The sequence below is a fragment of the Orbicella faveolata genome, unplaced genomic scaffold (assembly GCF_042242905.1).
Source record: "Orbicella faveolata isolate gen_17 unplaced genomic scaffold, um_ofav_v1 contig_25, whole genome shotgun sequence".
Classification (NCBI taxonomy): Eukaryota; Metazoa; Cnidaria; class Anthozoa; order Scleractinia; family Merulinidae; genus Orbicella; species Orbicella faveolata.
In genome coordinates, this window is record NW_028301553.1 from 4678381 (window position 1) to 4694578 (window position 16198).

Sequence of the window (16198 nt, forward strand, 5' to 3'; positions counted from 1 at the left end):
ATCAATTCTGTCTTGAATTCCAAACATGATTTGTTACCCACAATGCAAGGATTTGAGTTAGAGACAAAACTAGAGGTCCAGAACAATGCTTTTCTCTGACTTTCCCTTGATAAAAATAACATTTCTCTAACCAAATAAACAACAGACATGGTAACGGTTTCTAGCCTGCCCTCAGGGGCAGCCCTCCTTTCCGCCCATTCATTATGACTGACAAGTTTTTAACAAATCCTTTTTTATAGGGAAAATGTCTTTTTCCTGACCATTTCCTGACCTTTAGCAGGGTGTCTAAAAAAACTCGATTAGCGAATAGTGCAGTGGTGAACAGTCATGGATAGTGGCGGATAGTCGTCAATAGTCACCGCTTTAGTTCAGCACTGATCTGGGTTCGTTGAAACTGATCATGTGAAAAAAAAAAATAAAGTAAAATAAAATAAAATACGAATGTGAGGTAAGTGCTCTGTGATTAGTTTATCAACTGAAAAGACACAAACGAGCTGCTCTGATAACCGGTCATAAAAACAACAACATCTAAGCTACATCTTGCGTTAATTGATTATCCAAACCGGTGGCGAAAGTATATGATTGTAAGCAACTATGTCAGCATACATAGTTTAGGTCAGCGGTTTATTATCAAAAGGCTCGGAGCCATTCCTGTAATTAACGTCATGTTGCAGGCAGGAGTAGGCAAAATTTCCTATTTTCTTGTCAAAAGTTTACACAGTTGTGGAGAATACACATGGCTATACTGCATATGACCTGAATGGAGGGTAAAAGTGTTTCTTCAAGGCTGTCTACGAAAGACGAATGGACATCTCAGGTAGGCTGCTAGGAAGATACATTTTCACTTATAAGCAGCTTTTTTTTTAAAAAAAGATAAACTACTTAGTAGCTGAAGCTTATATATGGTATGTATTTTCCTAATATGAGTGTTTTGAATTATATGCAGATTGCCGCAGTGCAGCCGTTGGATGATATTAAGTTAAAGGGCTCGCTACGCGCATTGAAGGATTTAGTTCAGACAGCGCTTGGACCAAATGGGAGGTAATTTTAAGTTCTTACATATAAAATCCCTAACTATATCAATGTAAGCGTAAATTTATTGTAATAAAATAAAACACTCAATTCTGATTGGTCCTCCCCACGTTTTAGTGGTCATTGTATTTAATTTGTTACTTGCATTGTAGCTTAGCCAATAACATGCTGTCAATCATGTTTACTGTAGTGTCGGCTGACACTATAGACCGATATATTGACCGATATATTGACCGACACTCAGCCAATACAAGGCTGATACAAGGCCAATACCTGGCTGATGTATCGACCGAGTATCAGTCAATATATTGGTCAACAGTATCAACCTGCACCACCTAATGTAAACATGATCCCATTTTGTTAATATCCCAGGTAATGAAGGGTTTAGTCTGCTAGATACCCTGGTCCCTGGGGTTTTCTTTCTTCTTCTTCTATCACAAAAAGCCATCTTTGTGGTGGTCAAAAAGAGTGTAAAAAGACATGTACTTCAGGGCACAAATTCGACCATTAGGATATGAAGAGAGCAAGAAAACCTCTGGAATCAGGGTATCTTCTCCAAAGACCTAGCACTAAATAAAGTTTGCTGATTCATGACCTGTATTTGACTGATTTGATAATGTACATTGATGTCAAACCCAGGAGAGGGGACCCTGGCCATATGTGAGAATTTGACATCTACTACACATCATCCCACCCCTTCAATTATTTTAAATACATGACATTTGTACACGTGGGTCCGGGCATGAGGGTCGGGATGCTTGACTTTGTGAGAGGAGTACTGAGCTTGAAGCCTAACCATATGTAATTGTTGGATCATCTTGGGAATAAAACCCATGACAACTGTTGGAAGGGAAGGGTTTGTTTTCCGTTATGCCTCAGTTAATTTATAACTGGAGGTAGATAAATATCCATTCTGCCAGCTAGGTGGCAATGGAATCTAGTGTCACACTGTACAAAGTAATAGCTGTACCGATACAACAATAATTTCATTCAATACTTTTCACTACAATACATTTATCTTTTTTTTAAAAACATATGAAGTTTCCCATCTTTATACTTGTCTGATACTGAGGTTGAAGTTCTTCCAGTCATCCTCTGGTGGTCATGTGACTGTAACATCAACATCAGGCAAGATTCTTCACAGCTTGTCTGGCTTGTCACACCCCATACCAAGGTTGATACTATCTGCTGTGAAGGGCCATCTTGAAGGCTACAGTGATGGTGGTTTGAGAACAGCACTTCTCTTACTAAGGTGCCTATTAACCTACATGTAATTGCATTTCATCTATCAACACATACAACACATTGCATCCATCCATGAAGCGTGACAAATTAAGCACACAGTTTTACTTTTCAAACGTTTCAACAACACGCACCATGACTGGTACAAAGGAATTTTAAAAGAAAGATTTGTCACGTAAGATTTTAAATTTAAATTTATCTATGACATAATTTTTTATAATATCAATTATTAAATTCTTGAATTTATGAATTTACTTCCATTTTCAACAATGTTATATTGTTATATTTTTTATTGTAAAAAAATCATTTTAATTTTATGTACTTACATTTTAGCTAGGTTGTATTTTCTTTGTTTACTTGTTTATCAATTAATTTATATTTATGTTACTTACTTTAAGAGTGGGCTTCCTGCAAGGCAGGTTTATGGCTAAGCGCAGTTGGTACTATAAATATAGAATTGTCTTATGTACATTGAAAGTTTTGTCCGTTATGTATCACATGCAAAAATGTTAAATTATATTTCTCTTTCAAAGATGAAACTAGTAAGATGAAAGTCCCATATTTGGTACGGAACATGTACAAAAAATGTAATGTAGTTGGAATGATTGCAACAACAACTTGCTCACACCTTGGGTTTAACACCATAAAAAAAAGGTGGAAAGAAACGCTTTGAAAGTAGAGAGTTGTATGAGACCTGATATAATCTTGCAGTTATAGTCAGGGACCAAATCTGCTAGTTTATCTTTTTTTGTAGAAAACTGTTACTGGTAATTGTAGAGGTGTGCATAGATTTATTGATCCTTATTGTTTCTCTGTTATAGTCTGATACAGTCATCCCTTGATCTGCCAGTCCCAAGAGCCCTCATCACTCAGATCAGTCAACATTCACTGCAAGTCATTACCAGTCACCTACAGTCATGTCGATGGAAAATGAACATTGATATTGGTAACATGAAGACCATGCTGTCCATTGTAAACAGCATCATTGGAACAAAGCCTGTTTGTCGTCTTAGTGAATCTGAGAAACAGTATTTAAGTGTGCTCATCATCAAGGTACAGGATTTAATATTTTTTGTGTGTTTATCTAGCGGTGGATACATGTTCAAGGTGCCAATGCACTCACTTAAGTACAAGTTTTTATTAATACCTCAAACATGACTTACACAAGCTAAAGAGATATAACTACCCAGGCCAGTGCTTCAATCATTGAATGTTTGTTAACATGCTATACGGTGGCTTTAGACTCAAACTTAGAAAAACACATGTTTGATGTGAAATTTGACTCTGATCAGGGATGGTAATAAGAGGACATAATAGGAAATTCATTTTGAGATAAACCTTGTTAACTTTTTTATTCCACAATGTCACAATGTCACAATGGTTTGACACCATGCATTGATCAAACACACAGGCATTTCTTCAATCACTACCAAGTAATTCCCAAGACTCTTCAGTGTCTGTCACAGACCTTCAGCCAGTCCAAATAGTGACTTGCGAGGGTGATCCTGTCAATGAGTCCAAGATCATACAAGGTGTCATTCTTCAGGCCCCTGATGTTGCAACCTTTCAAAGAAAAAAAGCACTTTTAAGCCATCATGCCAAAGTGGCTTTGTATAATGTCTCAATGGCAGGGGACACTGATGAATGGTTTAGCGACAACGTTAAAATAGAGACAGCAGGAAGTGGTCATGATGTTAACATGGAGAGTGCTGTGCTACAGCAGATGTTGAAGGTTGCTGATTGGTTGCTAGCTATTGGAGTTAAAGTGGTAGCTTGCCAGAAATGCGTACATCCAGCACTGAAGCAGTACTTGAGAGATAAGGTTTGTATCCAGCCCAGGCAGACATAATCCTAGAAACAGATTTGGGCACCTACCTAAGTGCTGCCTTCACTTCATTTATTCACCTGCAAGATACAACTGGGAGTTAAGCTAAAGAATTCACCTAGTCATGCATACAGCTGTGTAGTGTTTCTGATATCATTGTAAATCTAAGGTCCTACATGTCCAAAAGACAGAGATCTTAAGGACTATGCATGCGTGTACAGTATGTGATAGATACAAGTGTTTTTGACTGAAATATTGAATGTCTCTGTCATGAGATGAAAAATGGGACCCAAAATAGTTGTTGACAGCTGTTTTGTTGGGTGAGACAGTTCTAGTGGACTAATTTCTTATAAGGGATTAAAGACATAATACACTGAGATAATGCATAATTTGGACTGTCTTTTGTTTGTTTCTTGTTGTATGTATTGCTTGTGGCACATGGCAATAATAATTATTATCGCTGACAATTAATAGCAAGACTGGCAGCCCTGTAGTCTTCATGGAAGAAATGAGATCTAAATGAAATCTAAAACTCAGCTAATTTAGAAACAATTTCAATTTTTGTACAACTAGTGGGATTGACAGACCTGTACACAGCAGTCACTTGTCAGGTTTTTTTTTTTTTTTTTTTTGATAACTTGTTTTGTTTTCATCATAGGGTGCTTATGTGATTGACCGTCTATCCATTGTTCACATCTCTGCTTTGCGACGTCTGACTGGAGCAACAATCCTGAGCACTTTCAGCATGGACATTACTGAATCAAGCTACGGTCAAGTCGGGAAGATTGAACATATGGTGTTGAATGACAAAAGGTCAGCTTCCTAAATCCAATGGTGCATTTAATGTATGGAGGTACAACCCACCATGTACTCTACATGTACATCACTTTATTTTAATTTCCATCCTTTGGTAATTATGATTACATAATGTCTTTTACCCTTAGTTTTCATTTTTTCATAACTGTTGTTCTGATCCTGCTTCTTGCTAATAAAATTACTAGATTTAGAGCGGTTTTCAACTGAGTGTCAAAAGTAATCAGGCAGTTACGTAAGTCTTGGTTTTACTACAGTTTGAGATTGGTGGAATAATCTAATTGGTAAGTAATGGTTTGGTTTTGGTTTTACGGCACTCAATTGAAAACCACTCTATTGAGCCAGGTTTGGTTTGACTTGGTTGAACTCTCCTATCAGAAGCATCACTTCAGTCCATACATTCATTCACCATATACTTGTAGTGTACAGTGACAACAATATCTCAAACAAATGGGCCTTCTGCATCCAATGGTCACATGATACAAAATGCACCAAGCTGGATGGCAAAGCAATACAGCAGTCTCCCAAACAAACTTAAGGGACTAACCAACCAGTAAACCTTGATTTTGCTTTGAATTAGAGGTACATGCCTTTGCAGAGCTTACATGTATCATCCTGCATGGTAAATGTCATGTCAGTGACAACTGGTTGCAAAAAGGCCAGTTAGCAAACCTGCTTTTCTTTTTCGTATATTTTTAAACAGCTACATTCATTTGGTGCCAGAGTCCACATTAACTTCATCTTCTGTGTGTACTCTTTTGCTGTGCTCACCAGATGAGACATCCCTTGACGAGCTGAAGACAGTTTGTCAAGCATCTGTTAGTGCGTTACATGAGACTTTGGGATGCCCATATGTGGTGCCTGGTGCTGGATGTCTAGACACACACTTAGCATCATTCTTGAGACAGTATGGGAAAACGAATGGCTCAAAGATTGCTGCAGTTCTTGGCTGTACTAGAGGTAAACACCTTGTTTGGCACTGGTATATAGCTTTGTGTGCTTTAGCAGTAACCCTCAGGGTCTTCAACAGTAACCACCTGTACTTCTTGATCTAAGCCGGCTATCCTGCTTAGCTAGTATTCCCATTCCTTATAAACAGATGGCAAAATCAGCCACCTTCTCCAGCAAAAATGCTGCTACTTGGAAACTCTGTGACGACCCTGTAACCTTACTTGCCACTAGAAATGCAAGTCGTAAGCTTGCTGATGAGGAATGCCTGTTGGCTTGAAATACAAATTGATTGAATTATTTTAAGTTAGTTTGAAGTCCTTGGACATGCCTTATAATTCCTACTTTAATCTCTAGGAATTTTTTTTCTTAGGTCAATTTGTTGCTATCATCAACAATGTAGCCCATTGCCTTGAATCCTTGGCCGGATACCTAGAGCATGACGGTGGCAGTCACGTGACTGACTCAGCCAATCAGCATCACTGGAGTCTTTCTCCCAGAGCACTGGATCTTAAGCCCAGCATGCTTCACTGCATGTGTGGTTTGGTGTCATGTGATCAGTCATTAGAGTGGAGCATGATGGGACATGTCGAGAACTCCTCTGGTCATAACAGAGACGGCTGTTGCACAGTGGGTGCTAAGGAAATATTTGACAATGCTGTCCTGGATGTGTACTCAATAAAGATAAATTCTTACAGGACTGCATTTGAAACTGCTAATGCTATAGTAAGAATTCACTGTGTAGTTTGTAGCAGTGTGGCGGGAAATTAAAACTCGCAAGATATTTACGGTGCCGCCTATTGGTTCAGTTCTGTTTTTCTGTCATCTTTTCTGTTCCAGTTTTATAAACCACAATTAGGTTATTATTCTCTTTTTTATCATTTGTCTTGAATTTTTTGGGTGGTTTTTGGAGGGGGGGGGGGGGGCAGTTTGATAGATGAAAGTTGCACGTCCTTCTGATTCAAGTCCGAGGGAACAAGAAGCTCCAGAGCTTACAACTGGGCCTGTCAGCTTGACCACTAAGTAAAACAGTATGAAAGGCACAGTAGAGCGCCGTACCTTAGCCCCCCTTTCCTAGGCAATTAAAATCTTCATGCACGCGTTGAGTTCTTATTCCATCTTAGTGGAAAGCCAGCAAAACAATCCTTTATTTAAAGTGGTCAGCACGCCACGAGAGTAACGCCACAAAATATTCGAAACGGAAAGAATCGAAAATGACTCCTATCATAATCGGCGTTTTACCGGCAGCCCTGTTTACCCTGAGCATTAAAAAAGCGCCGACAATTGTTTTTAGATACTATTAGATCTCCTGAAGGGTCGCGTTGTTCGAAAGCCGGTTAACGCTAACCCAGGATTAAAAGTTAACCGAAGTATTAATTTTTCGTATATAAAAACGTGTTGTACTGTTTACGTTTTGTGAAGTTTGAGCTTAGTCAAACTCAGAACAGAAGGACAAACAGTATAAACATAAAACCTCACCAAAAGTTACACAACTTAAATCAAAATTCTCGCTAATCCTGGGTTAGTTTAATCGGGCTTTGGACAACCCGGACAACAAAACGGAAGTGAAATTAGACAGTATAACCATTAGTGAATTTATGTTTTTTGATTCATTTGGAGAAATCTACCAAACTTGGGTAAATGAATTGAAAGTCTAGGCACTGTCACTGCCCGCTGAGGAAACGGGCGGCGTTTCGACACACAACCCAAACAACTGTTGCGAACAAAACTGCGGAGGCCCTTTGCTCCCCACGGAGTGAAGGTGGCAAAGAAGGAGAGAAAGAGCAAGACGGGTGTGGTAACCTAATTATCAATTCAAAATGTGTTACTTTTATAAAGGAGTATTAATCGAGTAACAGTAGCGCTTGGAAATCATCGACGAGCCGAAGAGGTCACACAAAAAACTATTGAAACCTCTCGGGAAGATCGAGCACTACTACGAATGACGAACGCTAACTTTATCTTAAAGGTATATTCTATAGAAAATTCAAAAGAAAACCTCTTCGAGATGCGTAATGTTTGACGCCGCTCATTCGATATATCATGATATTATGAGCCCATAAACTCATTCATCAAAGGCGTCTTTTGCTGTTACAAAACATAAAATTGTATGACATCCCTGGTATAGAAGCTTTCAGAGAAAGTTTAATTTTTTGTTATAGTAATCTGGCTGAGCGCACGTGGCCCTCAACTGCAATGCTCGTCTGTAGTGGAACTTATTTAATCATTTAAATTTTTCGCTCTGTGGTTAATGCTATCGGCTTTGTGTTTACTTTACTACCCTGTACCATACGAAAAACTAATAGCTTCCTGCAAGAAGCCTGAAATTGTGAAATTGACGGTTTCCAAACGAATTCATGATACATATCCAAGCCACGCTTATTGATACTTTTGCGTGTGGTTTAAAATCCCTTAAATAAACTTTGAAGTCCTTTCACTAGACATTTACAAATTATCTTTTCGTTTTTCAGCTAAGCAACGACATCAATGACAAACCTGTTGATTCGACTTGATGGCAGATAGTGATGACCACAGAAACACTGAGCGAGTAAGTAGTCTTGTAAGGGAGGCCGATGATTTAAAATGGAGTGCGTGCGAAAGCAGACGGATTTCAGCTTGTTGTTTTATGTAGAAGCGCTTGCAGTCCAGTTAAACAACGGTGGGGCAAATTGACTTGCAACCCGGAGTAAGTGCGCAAACTGCACTGTTAAACTTAATCAGCAGATATATTTAAGACGTTATCGAAAATCTGAATATCGCAATGGCAAAAAAATAACCCTAATGGAAATGATAAGACCAACCTGTCTTGAATCAGAGCTGTTCCGTGCTGCGCGTGCTCGGCTAACCGACGCCCCTGAAATATTGTTCAGCCCGGCCTGATGTGAATCCTAGACATATCGCCTTAGGGAACTAGGGAAGTTTCGTGCTATTTTTAAAATAGAAAGACTCGTTCTCCCTCCCGCCGACTTTCAGCAGAACATTCGTTTCAGAAATTATCCAACGAAACTTCGGCGACAGCAGGTTTTAATCGAAGCTGCCATGAACACGTTGCTTTCGCGAGAACAATTATTAAGTTCTCGTGTCATGAATATTTAAAAGATAGCTGAGTTTTCTAAAAAGCACATCCCTTGTCTTTTATTTGCTTCGGGAGGTTTTCCTCTTCTAAACAAGAGTCTTAACAGAATAAGGCCGGTTCGTCTAATTTTATCTGCAGCTGGTGATTTTAATGCTGTTGCCTTTTTCGTTGCATTCGAGGAGCAATACAATATAAATTGGAATAGAAATCGCTCTAGCTCCCTGTCCTCAATGGAACATTGTCTGGGTGTGATCAAGAGCCCATCACTGGTGTAATATCGTCTTCCGCACGTGTTAGCAGTCGCAAGCTGTTTACATTCACAAACGCAAGCGAATAATTATTCAAATCATTGTCATTCACGACACACAATCATGGCCATAAGGCGTTAAAGACGTCGCACAACGACGTTTTCCCAGCGGCCGCGTAATACCAGTTATTGACTTGACGTTATTGCAATAATTTCGTAATCGATAACTGATGAACAGTTCATAGATTAGATCAGTTACCAGAATAGTAATTGTTATAATGACGATGACGACGATGATGATGATGATGATGATGATTAAAAGAGGACTGTGATGACGGTAACGATGATTAATTTATCACATGTGGCTACTAAAAACATACTACGCATAACGCTTCGAAAGAAAGTCGGCGCATGAATCACTATCTATAATTAAAATAAATTATAGTCGCTAATTCAAACGCTCCGAAAATTTAGGGGGCCTCTAAATTACCTCATGTTTTCGGAATTCTTTGTTACTATAAGCCGAAGTCCTGGAGCCATATTCCCTTTGAGAACCAGAATACATCGAGCACATTACGACGTTTAGTCTCGAATCATTTTCAATCAAATGTGATCACCTCAGATATGACTTTGTTAATTAGAAAATGTTCACAAATTTGGGTGCCTTCCATTTGACCAAAATTCCGGAATTTTCGAAACGAGGGCAAATTTCTTGAGAAAGTTTCCGAAAATTCGAAAATCACACAACATTTTCGAAAATTTAGATAAAGCTCACGAGGATATTCTCTTTTCGGTAAATTGTAGAAAATGCTGTTCTATTTGCCTCTGGAAATTTCCGGAAATGCAAACCTGAAGGTTTGGTCGGATGGAAAGCGCCCTTTGACACCAATTAATTTTACGTCTTCTCAGCCTAACAAGTCGCCATAACCATCTAGCTAGATAATGTTTGTCTCTCTCAATGGTTCTTTCTTGGTAACACGCTCGTAGCTAAATGCTGTAAGGTCGATTGTCTGAAATCCACCGTCCAAAATTAATTCACTGACGGCTCGCCCTACAGCGGGAGACTGCTGACTACCATGACCGCTAAAGCCGTTCGCAAAAATGAGATTCCTTTTCTGGGGATGTCGTCCAATAATGGCATTTTGATCCAGTGTGTTGTACTCGTAGTGGCCAGCCCAGGCGCTCTTGACCTGGTGAATTGAAAGATAAAATCACAAGCGCTGATCCTATTACACCTTGGCTAAACATAATACTGTGTATCTTCAGAAGTATTCATAAAAACATTTTCCTAAAACAGAAATTTAAGCTTAAAATCTCTGAAAACATAGTTGACTTAGATACGTCAGGTTCCAAAATGTTCCCCGCTTGCTTAGGATGTGTGGCATTATTGTTTGACAAGGGTACTTTGTGATCCCCCCACCTCAAATGACACACACAGACATAAGCTCCAGGCTAAATACGGTTTTTACGCTGCCTAGTACGAAACGGGAATAGAAGAACATTTGAAAAACGACTCTGAGAGACTTACCTTGAGACACTCAAATGCAGAAATTCTGTGAACTAAATTTGGCTTAATTCTCTTGTGAAAATACTCATAGTCGATTTCAAAATCAGAAGATTCGTGGTCATCTTCCTGTGTTAAAACAATAACAAAATGTTTTTACACAGAAATTCCCTTTTGATGACAGTTTGGTGATACCAACTTTATAATTCTTGGTTTTTAAGTCACGAGTCGATAAGCAAGTAATTAAAACAATCTGAGCAGTATTATCCAGGCTACTTATGGCCCAGACCACCACTCTCTTTCGAAAATAGAGGAAGGCTTGGGTAAAAAAAATACTCTTGAGCGGTTATGGAGTAATTGGGGCTGGACACAAAGAACAAAATGTGGCAGAACGGCAATCCACGAGAGTAGCAGTTGGAGAACTAAGGAGCAACTAAATGAAGATGCTCTGAGAGCAATATATTCTTCTTTGAATTGTGTAACAAGCAGAGAAACTGCCAAACAAGGGGTATTTTGAAGACATAAAATGCAAGGCCGACATGCGAAAACTCTGTTCGCCTTACAAACGGCGGCTCCGCCCGCAATACGAGCAGCATTAAAACCGAGCTGTCCTACCGAAACGACACGATAATGTTTTTCTTCGCAACAGACAAAAGTAGAGACAATGCTTAAGTCACTTTGACCTTAACTTGAGAATTCCGGGTTTAATTTGACGAGGAACAGCATATTTTGTTCAGAATAACGCAACTAATATCTTACTTGATGACACTCCACGAACTATGAGCGATTTGCCGGTGACCCATTTTTGGCGCCAAATTAGAAGCTTAGGGAAACAAAATGTTTCATACTTTTCAATTTTTGCAATCTGATATGATTTTTGGAAATGTAAATGCTGGTTAGTGAATATTCAATGCAATCTCCAGCGAGAAAAGTTGCCCGATTACAATGCCTTTCCTGTTAACATACATTAACGTCAAGACAGTAAAGTTTTTCCCGCCTACTGAATCCTGATTGGTCAATTCAAATTTCAGCCGCGCCAGCCGTATGCACGGTACCCACCCCCTTCCCACGCACTCCCCCGAAATAGGCAATCCCATAAGCACCCTCGCCGACACTATTAGCTAAGTATGGGTAGTCTTTTTCAAAGCGCTCCAAAAAAACATGACGTCAGCAAGTGCAGCTTATCCGCTGGTGTTTATGGTACATGTAACCTCACAGGACAAAGCTGTTCACACAAACACGTCATACTTTTTAAACCTTCTAAGAGAAAAGGTTACTGTTTGCTGTCTCACGAAGAACAACTCAATGGAAGGAACAGTTAAATTAGGCTGTGGCTTTTTGTTCTATGCAGGAAATCCGGGGTTAATAATAATTTTTAAAGACTGCAGGTGACAACCCTAAAAAACATTATTTGATAATCTCCTTGTATTTATGGCAGTTGTCTCAAAATTTCCTGTTCCCCCAAAGCAACGCCTGCACATAAATCACACCAACATACTTCCAAACTGTCAGTACAGTGTCAGAGTAAGTTTCGCAACCAAATGGGGTACTGGAGAAAACAATTGCATCCACATGTACAGGGTTTCAAAGCTATCCTTTACATTACAGAATGTAAATGAAGTCATTTTAAAGATTGGAATTTAAAGAAGCTTGTATTTTCTTTCAAGTTCCTTTTTCATATTTTTCCATTGGGAAGAAGAAAGGTACAGTACTCTTAAAGCTGCTCTCAACTTACCATTCCTAGTAAAATACCCACCGGTTTTGAAGGTCTTGCTCCTACCGATAACCAATATCTGAAACAATTCACAAGTAATTCTTATATCTAATCTCACGACATATCGCAGTTCATAACTTATAACTTATAACTTATAACTTATAACTTAAACTTATAACTGCCTTATGAAACATAATTCAGGTGACTTCTCAACTTACTTTATTCTATCCATGTTTAAGCTTGCCAGCTTTTCATTTCTGGTGTTAGGTATTGGATCGAAAGTCCCCACCTAGATGAATTGATAGATAGATTTTTGTTTCGTTAATACTCTAGTCTGGTCTTGAACTTTTACATACAGTAACATGTACAGGTCATGCACATGTGACTGTTTACACCGCATCCCAAAACAAAGCTAATAAGTTATAACCGTGGATATAAGTATTCCTCACCTGCTCCAGATATCCATAGTTTCGAGGCCTTTTTCTGTTGGTTGCCACGATGAAAAAGAAAGGCCTATTCTTGCAGCCATAGAGGGCAAAACGTAAAGTAACTATTGGAGGCTTCATGGTCGAAATAACCTTTCAGCTAAAACAGTCAGGCGTTTCAAGCGAAAAATCGCTCAGGAGCTGGTGACTAGAACCCAGACTTGTAATGGCCAACGAACAATATGGCGGCAGAATGCAGACAGAGTAGCCATTAATTGTAAGAATGGCTGCGAACCTTTTGATAATAAACCGCTGACCATACCCAACACTGCTGATAATACCTAGTTCACCCATTGTTTCCGTTCATTCCCCTTATTTATCTTCATTTAGCCTCATCCACGATCATTCATACACCCTCATTCACGTTCCGTCACTTGCATTCACCCTTATTCACGTTCATTCACCCTCATGTACCTTCATACACCCTCATTCTCGTTCAGTCACTTGCATTCACCCTTATTCACATTCATTCACCCTCATTCACCTTCATTCACCCTCGTTCACCATCATTCACCCTCATTCACCCTAATTCACCTTCATTCACCCTCATACACCCGCATTATCCTTCATTCACCTTCAGTTCATACACCATCATTCATCCTCATTCATCTTCATACAATATCATTCACCCTCATTCACCCTCATTCACCGTCATTCACCTTCATACACCTTCATTCACCTTCATACACCTCCATTCACCTTCATACACCTCCATTCACCTATCTACACCTCTATTCATCTTCATACACTTTCATACACCATTATTCACCTTCATACACCATCATTCACCCTCATTCACCTTCATTCACCCTCATTCACCATCATTCACCCTCATTCACTCTCATTCACCTTCATTCACCATCATTCATCCTCATTCACCTTTATTCACCCTCATTCACCTTCATACACCAACATTTACGTTCATTCACCATACACCTTCATTCACCTCCACTCACCCTCATCCACCTTCATACACCTTTATACACCATCATTTACCTTCATACACCATCATTCACCCTCATTCATCCTCAATCACCTTAATTCACCATCATTCACCTTCATACTACATCACCCTCATTCACCTTCATTCACCCTCATTCACCATCATTCACCCTCATTCACTTTTATTTACCATCATTCACGATTATTCACCCTCTTGCACCTTCCTACACCACTATTCACCCTCGTTCACCTTCGTACACCTTCATTCACCATCATTCAACCTTATTCACCCTCATGCACCTTCATACCCCATTATTCACTGGGTGCTAGCTTATCTCAGCTGTTTTACGACTCTGGTTCTCGGCTTTCTCCAAGCAACCGAGAGAAAATGAGGAGACTCGTTTTCTCTTCAAACAAGCCATTGTGAGCGAAGAATGCGGTGGAATTGAAAACGTCGAGTGGCAGTAAAATTTGCTGTCAAATGGTTGCCTCGCTCTAAAACGCTGTGCCTAAGTCGAAACGTGAATGAAGATATCCTGAGCCGGCACTTGCCCAGAGCTATAAAAGGAATGGAACTGCAATTTTGTTCTGAGTAACCCACTGTAAAACACGTGATGCAAACGAGTTCAAGTGTTCCAAGTGCATAAAGAGCTTTTCACTTGAGTGCCGAATTGCGCATGTGAGAAGGTAGCAATTTAACGTAGTCATTCACAAGCTTATTACGCGTGAAATTAAAAATTGTGTCGCAAATACTAGCTCAGTTGCAGCAAAGAAAGCACAAGTACGTGTGACCTTGTCAGTTAATATAACTAGCATGTGTGTATGAACAAGTTAGTGAAATTCTCTAAGGTTTTTGTTATGCGATCTGTTGTTTTCTGTTCTGAATTTTTGGTGACTTCTGTCCACCTATATTCATCAGAGTTGCAACCTTAAGGTCCGCTTTTCAAACGAATGTTAAGATTGCAACTCTGATGAAGGTGGATAGAAGCCATTAGAAGAGAAAACAACAGATCGAATAACAAAAACCTTAGAGAACTAGATATCATTTACCGATCGCAACACTGGAAGCATAATTTCAGTCACATCAAGTTAGTGTAAAATAACGTTATTTTTTAACGGAATGTAACGTTTAATATTTTATTTTGCACTTGTGGCTACAGTACACAAAGGAAAAGGAAACCGAAGAAATATCGCCAATGTTAGAAAATAATGCACTGTGTGGACGTATGAGTTTGTATAGCAAGCCGCACACGACTTATGAACCCAGTCTTTCCGCGAGTTAAATTCTTGTTTTATGAATAAAGAGGTTGGGATTACATTTATTTAGTTTTGTAACATCGGCGGCGAAAGCGCGTCTTCAAGCTTCCTGGGTCACTTTCAGCTGTATTTCTAAGCAGCAAAGTTTAACGTGGGAGGAGGAAAGAATGCGCCTGTTAATTGAGGACCAATTGCCGGACAGTTCCTGCGAATGTGGAGGGGCGAGGCTAATATTTGTTTTTCTCTAGGCCTTTTGTACCTCAAGGAACGACATCAGCTCCAAAGTTTACTTGATATACTTAGTTGTGTTGAATTGCGGACGTTAACCTGATCTAAATTTCACTAATGTAGCTTTTTTATGGCCGATAGTTGTAAGTTAACATCGTCTTATAATAACGAAAACTTCCAAAAACGCATGATCTTCAACACGCCTTATCTCCCCCTCCCCCACTCTGATTTTTGTGGCTTTTTGGCAAAAGTTGATCTTTACCTTACTTCATGGTCAGTTTTGAAAAAATCTGTCAGTGGGCGTAAACGTCTTTAAATTAGGAAAATTTCAGAATTGCAATTTTGCAGTCGCAAAGTGCTATAGCCCTGGAAACTTTCATCGAAAATCCCTAATCTAACATTTCGATTTGCGTGGATTGGAATGTTAAATCAATCAGGCACGTGTGACCTGTGACTTGTAATTGGTCTATAACAACCTGGTTCCCACGCTCTCTCTCCTCTGCCTCCCTTGGTCCAAGGGAGGCAGAGAAGAGAGAGCCTGGGAACGAGGTTGGGTCTATTTAAAATTGACGTCAGTTTCTTATGGGTCTGTCTCCTTATTGATGATAAATTGCGTCATAACATTGTCAAAGTGGCAGTAAACTTTGACAATGTTACGACGAAATTAACCATCAATAAGAGGACAGACGCATAAAAAACTGACGTCAATTTGTTTTTTTACAATAACAAGACCCCAGAATGGTCAAATGCCGGGAATAAATGAGGGGAAAAGACGCCGTGAAGTTGCCGTAAATAAAGATAAGTGAATTTTATTCAAAATGACGCCAACATTGTCTGTAGCTTTTCTCGCTTTTTGATTGGCTACTGAAAAAAGTCCATAAAATC

The 16198-nt window shown here is 39.3% G+C and overlaps 2 protein-coding genes across 5 annotated transcripts; one reads left to right on the forward strand and one right to left on the reverse strand.

The window, feature by feature from the left end:
• Positions 1-583: 583 nt before the first annotated feature.
• Positions 584-6649, forward strand: LOC149108674 (molecular chaperone MKKS-like). The gene is made up of 8 exons (XM_089293560.1): positions 584-817; positions 947-1041; positions 2105-2284; positions 3096-3327; positions 3686-4096; positions 4758-4912; positions 5616-5872; positions 6234-6649. The coding sequence occupies exons 1-8, from the start codon at positions 761-763 to the stop codon at positions 6629-6631; spliced, it is 1785 nt and encodes a 594-aa protein (XP_089149686.1). The 5' UTR covers positions 584-760; the 3' UTR covers positions 6632-6649.
• Positions 3376-13011, reverse strand: LOC149108675 (FAD-dependent oxidoreductase domain-containing protein 1-like). 4 transcript variants are annotated; one of them, XM_089293557.1, is made up of 7 exons: positions 12851-13011; positions 12620-12690; positions 12423-12480; positions 10712-10816; positions 5585-10373; positions 4150-4179; positions 3376-3837 (listed from the first exon to the last, which is right to left on the reverse strand). In XM_089293557.1, the coding sequence occupies exons 1-5, from the start codon at positions 12965-12967 to the stop codon at positions 10119-10121; spliced, it is 606 nt and encodes a 201-aa protein (XP_089149683.1). In that variant the 5' UTR covers positions 12968-13011; the 3' UTR covers positions 3376-3837; positions 4150-4179; positions 5585-10118. The 4 variants fall into 4 exon arrangements, with proteins under 4 accessions (XP_089149683.1, XP_089149685.1, XP_089149684.1 ...); XM_089293559.1 differs by having other exon boundaries at positions 3376-4179; positions 12444-12480; XM_089293558.1 differs by having other exon boundaries at positions 3376-4179; positions 8662-10373.
• Between the last annotated feature and the right edge of the window lie 3187 nt (positions 13012-16198).